The following is an 18,868-nucleotide window of genomic DNA, read 5'->3' as shown; positions in this document are numbered from 1 at the left end:
CAATTTGTATTGAATAATCGAGAGAAAATGGAATGAGAAGAAATGTGCAGAATCATTACGAAATTGAAATAAAAACTTTTAAAAAGTAATGTGAGGACGAGTGTTGAGAAGGAGGCTTTGAACACAGACTACACACAAAGAAGGTAAAAAATTATGTTCCGCTCTCCCCTTTTCTGTCTCTCTTTGTCCATTTCTCTGGGTTAGCAGTGTTTGTTCAGATCAGCTGTGAGGAACAATCTTGTCTGTGTCCATCCCTCTCATAGACAGGCCTGGTTGCCCTGGAATCCCACTGGTCCTTGAAGGCAGCGACCCGGAGACAATGCCAGACACCCTCCCGGAGAGCCCAGAGAATCCCGCCTCAGCGCCCTGAATGGGGGAGTCCCCTCCAAGGCAGGAAGGGGGTCCCACGGCCCTCATTCACCACCAACACTCACCTCTGACATGGCACTGCCCAGTGCACTAAGTAAGACACGTAGTATTCACAAACACAATATGCACAGCTCGCTATATCGCTGTCCGTGCAAAACCATGTGCCGTCATAACCCTTTATCTTCACAGAGCCTAAGCATTCACATTCGGTTGTTGAAATTTAAATCACTGAATACTGTCAAACAGAAATGAACAGTATTTCAAGATTTGTTATCAGTTAAAATCGACATACTTCTAAAATGTTATCAGCTGTGACGTTTGCGTCAGCATTATGCCAAGCTTTAGAAAACAGCAGTGAGTGACATGTAGAAATGACTATGTAAACCTTTTGTACAGCCCTCCCTCAGTGAAGGGTCTCGTCAATCCAATTTTACTGACACGAGGGCAACGAGCTGCCTGGTGTATTTGTGACTATCCAGACAGACGGATTTACTTTGTCATGCCTTTCCTTCCATTAAGACAACACATCAGATCGCTGGCTCAGACTCGATATGAGTTTTGGAAGAAGTGGGACTTGGTATGCTACATAGAAGACTAAATGTTCTGCATTTTGACATTGGTCATAAAATGAGCTGTATCTTTTAATGTTGGACCTCAGACATTTATTTATTTATTATTTTACCTTTATTTAACTAGGCAAGTCAGTTAAGAACAAATTCTTATTTTCAATGACGGCCTAGGAACAGTGGGTTTACTGCCCGTTCAGGGGCAGAACGACAGATTTGTACCATGTCAGCTCGGGGATTTGAACTTGAACTTGCAACCTTCCGGTTCCTAGTCCAACGCTCTAACCACTAGGCTACTGTGTTAGGCCCAAACATGTGTCCACGTCCTGGAGGTAATGAGGAACTCAAATGGAAAGCCCAGCCTTCCCTTATCCTCACTCAACCTCCCTCCATCGCCACACACCACTAGAATGCAAATCAGGTCCAGATTAAGACTTTGGCATGAAGGCACCAGGTAGGTGTGTGTGTGTGTGTGTGTGTGTGTGTGTGTGTGTGTGTGTGTGTGTGTGTGTGTATCAGCCTCTCCCTGATTGCTGACCTGCTGCCAAAATAGGCTTATCTGTCTGTTTGAGAGAACAGTAACTTTCATTCTGGCACAAGGCTGTAGCCTTCAAGTCATGTGGGGAAAAAAACATCAACAGTGCCAATTTGGAGGTGTATTGTTTGCTATCTTCAAAGGCCTACACACATTTGAGCCAAGTCATACAATGCAACATGTTACATTTGTCTGTGCTATAGGGCCTCTTCTCACTCTGAGAGATTGACTAGAGATTGAGGAAATTCCCCTCGGCTAGACCTTTTACCGGAATGTAAACTTGCGAACTTGTCACGTCTCGACATCTACCTCCGGAGGTCCTGCACGACACTCGGCCGACAGGTGCCCTCCTCCAAGCAGGGCAGTGTAAAAATGAAGTCTTGTTAAGCCCAACACTTCTACAGGACAAATAAAACGTAATAGCAGAGCATTGTTTTTGAAACAGCGGAAATGTATAGGCATATTTCTTATATTAGACTTGTTTAATTGAGTTTTTACCTGAAATTGCAGTCAAAGCCGGTTACTCCGAAATTGACGCTGCCACTTTAAGGGAATATCAGAACACAATAAATGTTTTCAATGCTAAACCAAGCAGGAATGCAAGCAGCAACTACACCTTGAATTAACAACTTTTTCAGTCGCAATTTTTTTTCTTCATGTAATGCTTTGCATGATATTGATGAAATGAAGCATGGTTTGTTCTAAGCAATCTAGCAATGGTTCCGCTATCGTTGGCTGAAGTTAGTCAGTTAGCTAGTACATTAGCTGTGAGGAGGATGCAGACATTGTGTTTAGCTTGCTATCTACAGGTAACTGCCAAAATAAAGGAAACACTTCAGTAAATGAGGAACACAAAGTATATTGAAAGCAGATTGTTTCCACACAAGTGTGGTTCCCAAGTTAATGAAGCAATACACATCCCATCATGCTTAGGGGTAAGGTATAAAAATGCCCAGATGTAGCTGTTCTGGTGGCTCGTGGTGGCCCAACACCCTATTAAGAGACGTTGTGTTGGTTTTTTCCTTTATTTTGGCAGTTTCCTGTAGTTATGTATAATATGAACAACACTGTATGATAACGTTACTGTACATTTACATTCATATGAGGGGGTAAGCCTTCATTTTTCTCTATGATGACGTTACTTGATGAAGCAAATGTTGTTAGCTAACATTAGCTTGCTAGCTAGCAGCTGTGAAACTTTGGCTGTTATTGTCTTGCAGCTAAATTAATGAGTTTATGGAGGATAAAATAAATAATTTAAATGTCTGCGAAGCAAGAATGTCACCCGTACTCTCTCTCGGCACGGAACATTCAATTGCTAATGCAAACTGAAAAGTTTATGTACATGTTATGTGTATTTTGTCCCAATGCCTCTCTTCTAACTTTTGTATATCTGAATAAGCTTATAGTTGTTCAAACTCCAACAACTCCTTTTTAAAAGAAGAGTACGTCATTAAAGACAGACTCCTTCTTGTCATTTTGATGAAGCAGACAGTGAGGTGAATGGAGTGGAAACTGCCAGGCAAAAAGAAGATGCCTTTCAACAGTGGGAAGGCAGGAAAGCCCTGGGAACCTCAGTCTATAGACACTTGTTCATAAGGGACCATGTGTGGCGATTGCTTCTCTCGCTCTCTAAAGTCTCTCTTTATGGTCCGATACACTTCTTAAGCAAATTCTTCAAAGTCTGCATTTTTCTGAAAACAGAGAGAGAGAGGAGGGCTGATGTGATAGAGAGAGTGAATGGAGGCTTGAGAGCTTAGTTTCAGGGGGCCTATAGCTGCTTGAGTGGAAGCGGGAGCGTTCCCAGTGTGGGTCAACCACAGTTAATACCTCTTTTATTTAACGTTGAACCATTTTTCAACAAAAAAAAAGCAGTACGAATCGAAGAGCTTGGTAATGGTCTCTCTCAGAGTGTGCGCGGCTTGTGTGTGTTTAATTCTTTTGACTGACTGTGGGGAAAGTCTTACCACACTCCGACAGTTAAAAACACAGCAGTCTTTATTTACTGCAGCAGGCAGGCTTACGGAGGATTACAGAACAAATAGCGAGAAACTTAACGGCGCTAATAAGCACGGCGGGCTGAGAAAGACACTACTGTTGCTGTCTCCTAATCTGATTTAAGCATGGGACATTGTTATCCACAGCAGATCGGTAAAATACTCAGAATCACTTCCTTTAGGCATTCTGCTGCCTTCCTCCGTCTTAATGAGCTCAGCGTCAGGTGCTAATCAAGAAAAAGGGGCTTTCCTAGTTTCTCACACTAATGGAACCAGCATTATATTTACATTTGACCTTTGTCATTTAGCAGACACTCTTATCCAGAGCGACTTAGTTAGTGCATTTGTCTTAAGATACTCTAGCTAGGTGAGACAGACACATTTCACAGTCTTAAGTACATGTTTCCTTAATAAAGTAGTCCGTGCTAGTAGAAAAAGACAAGTGGGAGTGTTAGTGTTTTTTTTTTGGGGGGGGGGGGGGGGGGGGGGGGGGGGGGATTCAGCTGTCCTGTCATTTATGGGGAAGCTTGTTCCACCATTTGGCTGCCAGGGCAGTGAAGAGCTTTGACTGAGATGAGTGGGGGGTCCAAAAGCCCAGAGGTGAAAGAACAGAGTGCTCAGGTTGGGGCACATTTCATTTGCAGTTTGAACAGTAGTTTTAACTGAGAAGATGACTGAGAACTGCTATGAACCAGGCTGTGCTGTCTGGCATTCACTTACAGTGGTCAGGATTGTTAAGAGAATACTGGTTGGAATATGTTCAAAGATTCATCCACCAACACTGGGGAATATATACACCACTGTTCAAAAGTCTGGGGTCACTTAGAAATGTCCTTGTTTTTGAAAGAAAAGACAATCTGTTGTCCATTAAAATAACATCAAATTGATCAGAAATACAGTGTAGACATTGTTAAAGTTGTAAATGACTATTGTAGCTGGAAACGACAGATTTGTTTTATGGAATATCTACATAGCCGTACATAGGCCCATTACCAGCAACCATCATTCCTGTGTTCCACACTAATGGAACCAGCATGCTTTTCTTTCAAAGACAAAGACATTTTTAAGTGACCACAAACTTTTGAACGGTAGTGTACATCGTCAGTCACATGCTTCATTAGGAAATGTGTTAATGATGTACCCACAATAACAATCCGGACAACCCAAAAACCCTGGATGAACGGAGATATCCGTACAATGCTGAGAGCCTCTCCCAGACAAGCTCAACACATTCTATGCTTGCTTCGAGGTAGACAATATCGAGCCATCCACGAAGACTCTCGCTGCTCCATACAACCAGGTGATTCCGCTCTCCGAGGCTGACGTGAGGAAAACTCCAGATGGCATCCCTTGTCATGCATCTTCAGAGTGTGTGCTGACCAGCTGGCGGTGTGCTCAACCTGTCCCAGGCTGTAGTCCCCCACCTGCTTTAAGGATACCACCGTCGTCCCAGTAACCAAGAAAGACAATGTGACATGCCCAAATGACTCGCCCTGTCACACTCACCTTAGAGTGTAGGAGTGCTTCGAGAGGTTGGTCATGGCCCACATCAAGGCCATCATGCCAGGCACACTGGACCCACTCCTAAACATTAAGAACGTCTGCTCGTTCCATGGCGTAGACTGACCAAGGTGAATCCAGGTCAATCCCTTATTGATGTCACTTGCTAAATCCACTTCAAATCAGTGGAGATCATTTTTAAGCCTTGAGACATGGATTGTGTATCATATACAATCCACGGGGAATGGAAGTAAGGGGAATGGAAATAAGAGCCAGTCGCACCGGTTTGTGTCAAGAATTGCAACGCTGCAGTTTTTTTTTCTCACACTCAACAGTGTCCTGTGTGTATCAAGAATGGTCCACCACCCAAAGGACATCCAGCCAACTTGAGAGGGAGGCATTGGAGTTAACATGCGCCAACATCCCTGTGGAACGCTTTCGAAACCTTGTAGGGTCCATGCCCAGACCAACTGAGGCTGTTCTGAGGGCAAATGTTGTACTATAAATTGTGCCTTCCTGTATTATACTTATGCCAGAATGTATTATTCTATTCTACTGCCATTTACTTTATATTCATATGTTTTCTTATTTCTCATTGTTGTTGCATTGTCGAGAAGGAACCCGCAAGAAAACATTTCATTGGATGATGTTACCATGCGTATCCCGTACATAAGACTAATAAAAACTTGATAGAACATCTGAACGTGAGGTAGAGTCTGCGCGTTATCCTCATGGTTGCCTCTATCTGGTTCTCCACAGTGAGGGCAGGGGATGGAGACAAAAGGGGAGCGAGGGCTCGACCCGGTGGGGTACTAATCACCGGCAGTGGGGCTGAGACCCAGGGCTCTGTCACCCTTCATTAGCGCTCTTATCTCACTCCGCTGGCCCACAATCACCCAGTCTCAGAGCTGCAGCCAGCCAGGCAGAGCAGCAGCACACAGGCTCATTTCTCCACACACCCTCTGTGAGGACTGACAGCAGATCCTATTTTATTCCAGCAGGCAGCAGGCAGCAGCTCCATGTCTGTTAGCGCTACCATCATTTACTCAGGACGGCACCATCACAGATATAGTAGTCTCACTAATATGTAGAGCCAGTAGAAACAGCTGCTGTGTGTGTAACCTAGGGCTTCCTCTCTCAATCATCTCAGAAAGCTCCCCCCATCCGCAATCAAGCACACATACTGTGGTAGACAGACGGACACACGTTACAAGCACAGCCAATCAAAATAGACGTTCAAATGACAGTGACTGGTGGCACCAAGCGGACTCCTGCAGGGATCACAGCAGGGCCCGGGGCATCGTCAGCTCCTCATCTCCACACAGGGATCATAGCTCTGGGTCTCAGGTGGCCCCACAAGTCACAGTAAAACACACCCTGGTCACCACATTAACACTTAGCACCAGGGGCCTGAATGTAGCATGGGACAGTGATGGGCTCCCGGTGAATAGCAGCTCAGGGAGGGCCCTTCCTGCCTCCACATCATAATGAGCCTCCATCATCTGCATTAAAATGTCCCCCGCCACTTAAAACCCTTTCCTCTGTCGGTTCAGATGGCTTCTTCATGATGGTATATTGCAGACAGACACAGGGGACAGATTGGTGCATTCACATGGTAGGCCTACATGCACGCAGATGATTTGTTTGGTTCTCTCTTAATCATGTCCTATCAGTATCAAATACATGACTGGTCTCTGGCTTTGTGCATAAGGCCCCAATGAAGGAGCTGTGTAACTGTAAATGAATAGTAACCACCCACACATAGCACAGGAATGGGTTTCATTTGGATAAATGAATGCAGATCAAAGTACACTAGAACATTTCCCTGATAGCAAGAGGTGATGCTACCAAATGAATAGTCTCTAGGTCTACAGTTGTGGCCAAAAGTTTTGAGAATGACACAAATATTAATTTCCACAAAGTTTGCTGCTTCAGTGTCTTTAGATATTTTTGTCAGATGTTACTATGGAATACTGAAGTATAATTACAAGCATTTCATAAGTGTCAAAGGCTTTTATTGACAATTACATGAAGTTGATGCAAAGAGTCAATATTTGCAGTGTTGACCCTTCTTTTTCAAGACCTCTGCAATCCGTCCTGGCATGCTGTCAATTAACTTCTGGGTCACATCCTGACTGATGGCAGCCCATTCTTGCATAATCAATGCTTGGAGTTTGTGGGTTTTTGTTTGTCCACCCGCCTCTCGAAGATTGACCACAAGTTCTCAATGGGATTAAGGTCTGGGGAGTTTCCTGGCCATGGACCCAAAATATCGATGTTTTGTTCCCCGGGCCACTTAGTTATCACTTTTGCCTTACGGCAAGGTGCTCCATCATGCTGGAAAAGGCATTGTTCGTCACCAAACTGTTCCTGGATGGTTGGGAGAAGTTGCTCTCGGAGGATGTGTTGATACCATCTTTATCCATGGCTGTGTTCTTAGGCAAAATTGTGAGTGAGCCCACTCCCTTGACTGAGAAGCAAACCCACACATGAATGGTTTCATGATGCTTTACTGTTGGCATGACACAGGACTGATGGTAGCTCAAGCTTTTTTCCGGATGCCCCAAACAATCGGAAAGGGGATTCATCAGAGAAAATGACTTTACCCCAGTCTCAGCAGTCCAATCCCTGTACCTTTTGCAGAATATCAGTCTGTCCCTGATGTATTTCCTGGAGAGAAGTAGCTTCTTTGCTGCCCTTCTTGACACCAGGCCATCCTCCAAAAGTCTTCGCCTCACTGTGCGTGCAGATGCACTCACACCTGCCTGCTGCCATTCCTGAGCAAGCTCTGTACTGGTGGTACCCCGATCCCGCAGCTGAATCAACTTAGGAGATGGTCCTGGGACTTGCTGGACTTTCTTGGGCGCCCTGAAGCCTTCGTCACAACAATTGACCCGCTCTCCTTGAAGTTCTTGATAATCCGATAAATGGTTGATTTAGGTGCAATCTTACTGGCAGCAATATCCTTGCCTGTGAAGCCCCTTTTCGTGCAAAGCAATGATGACGGCACGTGTTTCCTTGCAGGTAATCATGTTTGACAGAGGAAGAACAATGATTCCAAGCACCACCCTCCTTTTAAGCTTCCAGTCTGATATGCAAACTCAATCAGCATGACAGAGTGATCTCCAGCCTTGTCCTCGTCAACACTCACACCTGTGTTAACGAGAGAATCACTGACATGATGTCAGCTGGTCCTTTTGTGGCAGGGCTGAAATGCAGTGGAGATGTTTTTTGGGGGATTCAGTTCATTTGCATGGCAAAGAGAGACTTTGCAATTAATTGCAATTCATCTGATCACTCTTCATAACAGTCTGGAGTATATGCAAATTGCCATCATACAAACTGAGGCAGCAGACTGTGAAAATTAATATTTGTGTCATTCTCAAAACTTTTGGCAACGACTGTACTGTGGGTTATTGTTTTAAACAAGACAATATAGATCTCTAAGCGAAAAAAGGTGGCTTATTCATGTTTATCGTCGAAGGAATGAGCGTTACACCGAGGCCTGTACTCAGGAGCGGGATCGATTTGGAGGTGTAGGGTCCGTCATGGTCTGGGGCTGTGTGTCACAGCATCATCGGACTGAGCTTGTTGTCATTTCAGGCACAGCGCATTACAGGGAAGACATCCTCGTCCCTCATGTGGTACCCTGCCTGCAGACTCATCCTGACATGACCCTCCAGCATGACAGTGCCACCAGCCATACTGCTCATTCTGTGCGTGATTTCCTGCAAGACAGGAATGTCAGTGTTCTGCCATGGACAGCGAAGAGCCCGGATCTCAATCCCATTGAGCACGTCTGGGACATGTTTAATCGGAGGGTGAGTGCTAGGGCCATTCCCCCCAGAAATGTCTAGGAACTTGCAGGTGCCATGGTGGAAGAGTGGGGTAACATCTCACAGCAAGAACTGGCAAATCTGGTGCAGTCCATGAGGAGGAGATGCACTGCAGTACTTAATGCAGCTGGTGGCCACACCAGATAATGATTGTTATTTTTTATTTCGACCCCCCCCCCCCCCCCCCCCCCCCAATTTGTTCAGGGACACATTAGTCCATTTCTGTTAGTCACATGCCTGTGGAACTTGTTCAGTTTATGTCTCAGTTGTTGAATCTAATGTTCTTACAAAAATGTACACGTTAAGTTTGCTGAAAATAAACGCAGTTGAAACTGAGAGGACGTTTCTTTCTTTGCTGAGTTTATATCCGAAAATAGCATGCACACATGATAGAGGAAATATCATGTCCTCATAAAAGGAACCGTCCCACCTGTCCGCCCACACAGTAACATCTGACCCCCATATCCATATGGGTCCAAATGATGATGTCTTTCTATTTCAGGAATCTGACGGATGTTTGTGGCAAATGTAATAATCTTTGTGTCATTGGTATAACCTTCAGTGTTGTATTTCCATCTGCCTGGTAGAATGTCACTCCCATGTCACTCCTGGCTAAGTGAAGAATAATGCTTTACAATAACCACTCAAAAAGTAGCCAGCTACTGAACAAGTACACCATAGTGGGATTTCTGTGATACTGGCCCATATCCAAATAACCATACTAGCGTACTAAATAGTTTGCGGGGAAAAAAATGTAGTTTAATAGTATGTGAAATTTCAACAAAAACACCCACTATATATACACACACACACAGTATATGGAACCCATTCAAATGAGTGTATTTGGCTATTTAAGCCAAACCCATTGCTGACATGTGTATAAAATCAGGCACACGGCCATGCAATCTCCATAGACCAACATTGGCAGTAGAATGGCTTTACTGAAGAGCTCAATGACCTTCGATGTGACGCAGTGTCATAGGACGCCACCTTTCTAACAACTCACTTCGTCAAATGTCTGCCCTGCTAAAGCTGCCCTGGTCAACTATAAGTGCTGTTATTGTGAAGTAGATACGTCTTGGAGCCACAACGTCTCAGCCGCGAAGTGGTACGCCACACAGGTTCACAGAACGGGACCGCAGGGTGCTGAAGCATGTAGTGTGCAAAAATCATCTGTCCTCAGTTGCAACACTCACTACTGAGTTCCAAACTGGCTCTGGAAGCAACGTCAGCACAATAACTGTTCGTCGGGGGCTGAAATGGGTTTCCATGTCCGAGCAACCGCACACAAGCCTAAGATCACAATGCGCAATGCCAAGCGTCGGCTAGAGTGGTGTAAAGCTCGCCGCCTTGGACTCTGGAGCAGTGGAAACGCGTTCTCTGGAGTGGAGAACCATGCTTCACCATCTTGCATTCCAACGGACAAATCTGGGTTTGGCGGATGCCAGGAAAACGCTACCTGCCCCAATGCATAGTGCAAACTGAAAAAGTTTGGTGGAGGAAGAATAATGGTCTGGGGATGTTTTACATGGTTCCGGCTAGGCCCCTTAAATCCAGTGAAGGGAAATCTTAACGCTACAGCATATAATGACATTCTAGATTATTCTGTCCTTCCAACTTTGTGGCAACAGTTTGGGGAAGGCCCTTCTTGTTTCATTATGGCAACGTCCTCCTGCACAAAGCGAGGTCCATACAGAAATGGTTTGTCGAGATCGGTGTGGAATAACTGGACTGGCCTGCACAGAGCCCTGACCTCAACCCCATCAAACATTTTTGGGATGAATTGGAATGCCGACTGCAAGCCAGGCCTAATCGCCAAACATCAGTGACCGACCTCACTAATGCTCTTGTGGATGAATGGAAGCATGTCCCCGCAGCAATGTTCCAACATCTAGTGGAAAGACTTCCCAGAAGAGTGGAGGCTGTTGTAGCAGCAAAGGGGGGACCAACAATGATTTTCGAATGAGATGTTCGACGAGCAGGTGTCCAGTAATCCAAAGGCGGCATCTAATGCTCGATTGTGTTGACACCCGTCACATGTTCATTTGGGCACATCACTGCAATTTATCTGATTATCAGCTGCTGTCAAACACAGAAATGACGAGTGAATTCTACTAGATTGAATGCCGAAATGCCGAGTATGTAGTTTAAGTACAGCATGTAGTACACTAGTACGGGTATTCGGACACGGCCACTGTGTATCAGAACAATGGGTGCACTTCCATGTACTTTTATCGTATCCTTCTTCTGTGGAGTGTCAGTGATTCTCCCTTTGTGTTTTGTGCATTGCATAACTTCTTTCAGAATGTGTTTGTTGCGTCTGTGTTGCTGTGTCTACATATAGCGTCTGTGTTGCTGTGTCTACATATGGTGTTTGTGCTCCTCAGTGCCGTCCTCGGCCTGAGGAAGGAGGGATGGGGGACAGGGGGATGGAGGATAGGAGGGACGGGGGCTGGTGCGAGGAGGAGCACTCCCCCCCCAGTGGCTGCTAGCCACCTGCTCCAGTGTTGAACAGATGTGGAGGCGCACCAGGATGAACCTGCCTCTTATTAAACAGTGTAGTGGGCTCCTCAGCGCAGCCTGCTTTGTCTGCCCACCCCGCCTCTGTCAAGCCTCATTACCAGGAGAGGGGGAGAGCCGTCCAGGAGCTCCACATGTCATGATGCTTTAATGACAGGGGTCCTGACAGTGGGGGGTTGAGGCCACGGTGGACAAATATTTTAATCTCATTCTCAGGCTGAAGGAAGACGTCACGCTTAAAATGTCTTTGGCCAGTTTCATGTACATCTGATGAATATCAGAATACTTTGAAGTGAAAAATCTTGCTAGCAAATAACGGGTTCAATAGTATCTCCAACAGTTAGCTCAGATCAAATGTATCATTCTCTTTCTTTACCCCCAAACTGTCCCTCTATAACGAGCACTGTAAACGACGGCACAGTAAAGCAGCAGTGACAACGTTGTTGAGGCCAACTCCAGTCTGGATCGGAGCTTAAATGGGGGGGGTTGTGTTGAAGCTCTCATTAAGCCCGGGGTCTTATACAAGACACCGACCGGCGCCGCGGCTATTACAGGCCACTTGTGGAGAGATTAGGAGCCGTGGGTCAGACAGGACTGTCACACAGAGTTTCCAGCGGCCCAACCATCAGTGCCCTGACAAAAGCAGCTGAGCTTGCATCTCTGCACGGCGCTTACCTTTGAAGAGTGAGCTTGGGGTTCAGGCCTGTTCCAGGGGTCAAGTTTCTGAGACAGTCCCTCCTCCCTCCCTACTGCACCTAACCTGCCCTACTCAAAGCTCTAATTATCTGGACTTCTTCTGCCTCCAGGACGCCGTTCACGCTGCTTACTAATACTCATTCCTTAACAGTGGCTTTTCAAAGGGTATCTTGATTGAAATCTTTGCCATAACCGATTCTCACTTCTGGCATACCAACAATCACTGTCACGGCAACCAACAATGACCGTCACGGCAACCAGCTATTGCTGATTCAGCAGGGATACCTGTTGAAATGCAATTCTTATTAGAGATAACACACTCACTAGATAGGAGACTCGTATCCATAACAGCAATGTTTTCCCCGTCTGGGAGCAGTAGGTGTGTGTAAACGGTGAGATGTACAGAGAGCAGCATTGATTGTTGTTCATCATTAAACCCTTAGGGAGCTGTGTGTGTGTGTGTGAGGGTAGAGTGGTGTGGGCAGTGAGCCAGGCAGCTTGATCAAGAGGATCTGTGTGTATCCCATCTCAGGGCTCACTGACACAGACAGACCTCCTTGATCTACCCTGATTTCTGTATACAACCATAGTCCCAGCCTCATTGGATTCATTTAACACGCGTGCGGGCAAACACAAACCCACCCTTTTGAACTCTCCCATGAGGTGGCCACATGGCACGGGGCACTGTCGGCACAGGCCTGCGTGAACTTGGGCAAGCGTGCAGAGCGCAGACAGACAGATGCACGCCTGCATGCACTCACACACACACACACAAAGGCTAAAAGTGGTCTAATCCACGCATGAGGATGGTGGAGAAACTGGCAGTGAGAATGTTCACCCACACTCAACTTAACACAAGAGCGTGACAATGAAACAACCACGACAGGATGTTGTGATATTGTATTCTTTTTTTCTCCTAAAGGCATGCCGGCAGATTCACTTTTATTTCAACATTTTGTTCACCCTGTTCATTGGAAGCCTGGGCCACCCTCCCTGTCACAGTACAAGTTCTGTCCTGACAGGAAGTGACCTCACCTCAACCCTGGCCAAAGTCACACTCTTCAGGACAGTGAGTGAGTGACCAAAATAAATCTGCACAACAACACTTCCATGGTTTATGAGCCACCGTTCCTGCGGCCACAGACGTCACGAAGATCTTCATTATGTTCCCAATTAGAGCTGGTGGAGTGGCTGACGGCATGGCTAACAGGCTCCGGACCCTTAATGAGAACAGCTCTGCTCTCTCACCATCAGCTGATGGCTGCCAGAAATTGAGCCACACAAACTGGACGGGAGCAATGTCCACTCTGCCCGCAGACAGAGAAAAACGGTTTTAATGTGCAAGGTTAATCAAATTGCTAAGCTTTTTCCCTTTCTGGCAATGTCACATTGAGATAATGCTTCATCTTTCAGCCAACAGAGTGGCTCGTGTTTTATCATTCGAAGTCAAGGTGCATCAATACAAAAAGATGTATCAAGTTGAATCGCATGATCTATGTGATCGGGGAGGAAGGAAGGGTTGCTGAATGGGCTTGTCCGAGGTTAGCTACCAGTGATGAATAGGGTTTGATGGGAAACACGGAGCAGCCGTGTCTACTCTGCCTGGCTCAGTCTGTTCAGGTGGCTCTCCCTCCTGGTAGGAGTAATGGGCAAGGCGGAGGGTGGGTGCCATAAGAGAAACAGTAGGATTCCGCCAGCTAACAGCCTGCCAATCAACAGTAATTGACAGGCAGAATAACAGCCTGGCTGTCGCTTAATAGGGAGAGGAACAAAGGGACATTGCCCTTCTATAGTACCATGTTCTTTTTTAAGGGGGGGGGTAAATAGAGGAGAGGGGGCTTTCACATCAGCTGTTTGATTTACCAAAACCCAGAATCCACTTAGCATCACAAAAACATACCCCTTTCCTGCCTTTTAGTCATTCTGAAGCAGACCTGGAATGATCAAAGCAGGGTGATTTGCAGACCAAATACTGTCATCTCTCGCTAATGGGACGGAACAGAACATCTTTTTGGGGAATAATGAGGAAGATGCATACAGCGCTTGTTCGTACAGTAGCTTAATCTAAACCAGCCAACACACAGCCTGCGACACCTGTCTCACTAAACGGGCTCGTCATTGACGGTAATACGCTAACAACACTCTTCCTCAAAACAACACGTAGAAAAATGAAAAGCTAGAAAACATTCCTTTGTTTCTGCTCACAAGACTAAAAACCAGCCTGTCAGAGTGAGACACTTGGAGCTTAAGCTTTGTCTGCTGACACACTGTCTAGCTGTGTTCTTATTAGTACATGTTCAGTGATAGTGCACACCTGCTTTTAGATGACTATAGTAGGCCTACTGTACTGTGAAGAAAGACTGGGAAAAAGCATGCTTTGACTACAGGGAATGGTCATGTGTTTGATCTAAAGCACCCCCTCTTCTGGACAGAAATCAAACTACATACTGAATGTCTGTCAAATCAAATCAAATTGTATTTGTCAGATGTGCTGAACACAAAAAGGGTGGTAGACCTTACAGTGAGATGCTTACTCACGAGCCCTTAACCAACGACGCAGTTTTAAGAATAATACTCCCCAAAAAAATAAGAAATAAAGTAACAAATAATTAAAGAGCAGCAGTAAAATAACAATAGGCTTATATACAGGGGGTACCGGTACAGAGTCAATGTGCGAGGGGCACTGGTTAGTTGAGGTAATTGAGGTAATATATACATGTAGGTAGAGTTATTAAAGTGACTTATGCATAGATAATAACAGAGAGTAGCAGCAGCGTAAGGGGGGGGAATGCAAACTGTCCAGGTAGCCATTTGATTATATGTTCAGGAGTCTTATGGCTTGGGGGTAGAAGCTGTTTAGAAGCCTCTTCTTGGACCTAGACTTGGCGCTCCGGTACCGCTTGCCGTGCGGTAGCAGAGAGAACAGTCTATGACTAGGGCTGTCATCCCCATGCATTCTCTTTCCCGTCATAACAAACCTTTTAAAATGACAGTCAACTGAATTATAGTCCCTCACTGCTGGCTCGATCAACGTGTAATAAATGAAGCTCTTCTCGCCCTTTCGAGACAGAGTAACTACTGTTAATTAGCATAGCAGGTTCATCTGAGGACAGAAGGGATGTAATCGACCGACTGGACTTTGACGAGCCATATGGTTCCCCACTCTACCATTCCCCTTTATCCCTGGTTTTATCCCAGGCTGTACAATGTCCAAGTGATCTTTTTCAATGTTGGTAATATATACACTGAATCAGAAGTGCCTTTCATCCTACAACAGGAAATCCCCTGTGTGCTTGATGGGTACTAATACATTTATGTTCTGTCGTCTTTAACTTTTTCATTCAAATTAAAGGCTGCTAAATATATAAACACTGGGACAAGGGATGATGCATTCCTTACTGTTAAATAAACTTGGTTGAAAACAACAAAAAACTACATTTGAATGAATCAAACACCTATACGACACCTCTTGTCTATTATCTCAGGAGAAAATGTGCCGACTGCGCATGATAGTGTTAAACATAAACCTAAAGTACGAGTCAACCAGGGGTTAAAGTCAGAAGTGGCTGAGTCAGCGGTCTGTTGACAATGAGGAGGTGGGTTGTGATCAGCACACACTAACAGACACATTCAGAGAGCTGTCAACTTCATCATCAGCCCTCCTTTAACTACACCTCCTCATCACCGCTCCCTGACCCCGCACGCAGAGTTCACACTATCCAGCCAGGCAGCAACAACACTCTACTCCCACCCTGTTAGTCAACCTGCCCTAAACACACTGGGGATGAAACCAGCAGAGAAGCAAATGCAAAGAAAAAAAACACCAAACTACAAACGCAAAGAAACCAAAATATACAACACCAGAGATACACTTACAACCACAAACAGAAATATCCCAGCGAGTGAAGAAATCAGTTCGGTCACAGATGTAAAGCATTTACATAGCAGTAGACAACGAAACGTCTGCATCCTACGTCCCTTTGCAGAACCTCTACACTTTCTGAGTCGACTTCTCGTATCAAATCAAATTGTATGTGTCACATACACGTGTTTAGCAGATGTTATTGCGGTGATTTAACAGCCCTGAAAGTTCAGCCGTTCAGGAGAAGGCAGAAGTGGTTACAGTACCTGGCAGACCTCATAGAGTAGTTTGTATTGCTCCTCAGGCTTCTGCAGGGTACAGAGGCTGCATCCCATGGTGGAGGAATCTCACCATCCAGTCTTCCCCTCCAGTCAGCCAGGCAGGTTGTCTCTCTCTGGGTTACTGGCTCACATGGAGCTGATGAGCCACTGACCAGTCTGCTCTGTCTCCCACTCTCCAAGGAAATAGGTTTAGCTGGCAGGATTTATATGAAGGCTGCGCAGCCAGCCGTGCGCGTGCGTCTGTGAGTGTGTGTCTGAGTAGGAGTAAGCACGCTCTGCTCTCAGTCGGTCTCGCACTAACTCGCACGCACACTCCCCCACTCTCTGAGGCTCTTCCGCTCTGTTCTCAGCCTATATATACACACACCCCCTCGTGCAAATTAAGCAGCCACTCACTGAATATTCATGAGGTACTGCCCCAAAAAGACTGGGGGGGGGGTAAAAGGGGGAGGAGTGGGGGTAACCACAGACTATGCCAGCTGAAGTTTCATTAATTAACAATCATTACATCTATTGTGTCGAGGACAAAGTGAGTGACATGGAGGCTTTTTGTAGTCGCTGCAAACAAACATGACTTCCTCTCCTGGGGCCAGGAGAGCTCGTCAGTCTTAACCCTTCCAGACATTACATCTGAATCATTCAGTGCGGTGACAATGACCGGGGTCCCATGTGCACAGAGCCACAAAGAGGCATCCATCTCCAATGTTGGATTAGACACAAAGTCCACAGAAACGCTCTATGAAAGAGGTTGAGATAAAACAAAGGAGACAGAGGGAATTTCTCATGTCCCCGGTTCAATCATTTTTTCCCACCATGACCTTTGTCATATGCTTTCTCAGGATAAAGCAGAATTATTCTTTCCCATTTAATTATCTTAATGGGTGGGCCGACAGCCAAACAAACAGTCCAACAAAAAGAGATGACATGTTTACCCTAGCTTCCTAAAACTAGCTTCCTAAAGCTTCAGCCAATGGAGCAACTGATGGCAAGTGACATGCCATTCTCTGGGTCCTCGGTGGCGTCCCCATCCTAAGTCACAGGCTACCCTTTCCATCGCCTGAGCTGACAAAGGCTACGTCTCCAGTGTGGCAGACCTGGCATGGGCTCTGGTGCCCGCTCTGGTGCCACGCAGCCAACCAAGCCGTAATGCCAATTAGAGTTAGATAGTGGGGCGCCGGGTGGCCTTGTTCATTTCGACAATGAGGGGTGGCACGGACCTCCCAGAAACAGAATGCCCCTGCCTGAGCGGCGCTGACGTAGCCCCTCCTCCTGTCCTTCCCTGCTCTGCTCACGCAATTAGTGACACATGGGCCCATCCAGCCTGATGTCACTTGGCAGTCAGAGATCATCCAGGCCTGTGCCTGGGAGTGCTGGGAAAATGGCACCGCTATGCTCACGTCAATACACTGCCAAAGGTTAATAACACATCAAGGCAAATGATGTGATGAAGTGACAGATGATGTGATATGTGAACCAGAACATCACAGCCATCTACTTATTCTTGACACTTACCCCTGCTCTTACTTACACAGGGCCGTCATTCCTGCGTCTGTCAGACGTGGGGGTTATCACAAAAGGAAATATTATTTCAGACACTGGTCAACGGGGCCCCGTCCCATAACCCGTGTCTGGCCTGCTCTCATTCATAGAACATTTTTGGCTATAGATCCATACCAGTCTACATCACATGGCTGGTTGGGTCCCTGGGTGGTGGCTGGTGTTGATAGTGGTACATGAGCACAGCGTTTCCTCAGGCCAGACGTTTCCACTGATCCCTATCTGTTTGTCGACGCTGCTTCCCTATCCCTATCCCCATCTGCTTCCCTCACCGCTGCCTCCCAGGCCTGCTCCACCAATGGGATCCTCCTTCAGAGAAAGACAAACCCCATCCAGTTCTCATTCTATAGGATCCAGCCAGGCTCCTTATCCATCTGCAGAGATTTAACCGCTTGGGGACTGTCTATGGATAATCTCTTAATAATAAATCCCAACACTTTTGGGCAGCACACATTAACAACAGAAACTATATGATAATATGACAGAGCTGATTATAGAGTCGTATTATAAGGAAAATCTGCCACGGGCAAACTGAAAGCTCCTTTTGCAGGAGCTGTTGTTATAATGAGTCTTAATGTGTGGAGTCCAACAGCTTGTATAGTCCCAGTGGTCAGTGTGCTGATAAACAGGCTTTACGAGGGTGGATACTCAGTGTAGTCAATGATAATACATAGGATTCAAAGCTCCGTTCTCGAAACCCAAGGACACTGTGCAGCAAGAGAGTCAAAAACAAAACAAGGATAAGACAAAGGAAAAACAGCAATGAAAGCTACTTAGCTTAAGCTGTGGACCCCAGGAAGAGTAGAGTAGCTGCTAATGGGGATCCTAATAAACTAAGCTAGCGATTAGAGCTAACCTAAACCGAAGGGAAAGCCAGACTGAACAAGTTGTTTTTTGGGCTGTTTTTGAAGGTGATGATTAGAGTCAGAGTTGCGAGCGTCTGGGGTTCCAGAGTTTGATGGGCAGCGACGCTGAAACCCCAGTCCCCTATCCAGGGCTATTCACTCTGGAGAATGACCCACATAGACTGACATAGAAACAATATGGATGGGACAAAGGAGCACGTAGACTTGATTTTTATGTAATTCACATTTTTTTCCACAAGGGATTGTGACAATGGAAATAATAGCCACGTCAGAGCACTGCATT

General features: G+C 45.9%; 1 protein-coding gene across 3 annotated transcripts in view; it reads right to left on the bottom strand.

Annotated features, from left to right (window-relative positions):
- Positions 1-18,868, bottom strand: part of LOC109890925 (E3 ubiquitin-protein ligase PDZRN3-B) — a 121,776-nt gene that overhangs the window by 9,269 nt on the left and 93,639 nt on the right. Inside the window, exon 1 of one of the 3 annotated variants that reach the window (XM_020483080.2) lies at positions 16,148-16,491. The exons of the other annotated variants lie outside the window; for them this stretch is intronic. Within the exon in view, the coding sequence (XP_020338669.1) occupies positions 16,148-16,216 (69 nt within the window). The 5' untranslated portion in view covers positions 16,217-16,491. Of the gene's footprint in view, positions 1-16,147; positions 16,492-18,868 lie in introns of those variants that run through there. 3 annotated transcript variants of the gene reach the window in all.

This window comes from Oncorhynchus kisutch, linkage group LG5 (genome assembly GCF_002021735.2).
Source record: "Oncorhynchus kisutch isolate 150728-3 linkage group LG5, Okis_V2, whole genome shotgun sequence".
NCBI classification, from domain to species: domain Eukaryota; kingdom Metazoa; phylum Chordata; class Actinopteri; order Salmoniformes; family Salmonidae; genus Oncorhynchus; species Oncorhynchus kisutch.
This window is presented reverse-complemented; position numbering and strand designations above follow the sequence as displayed.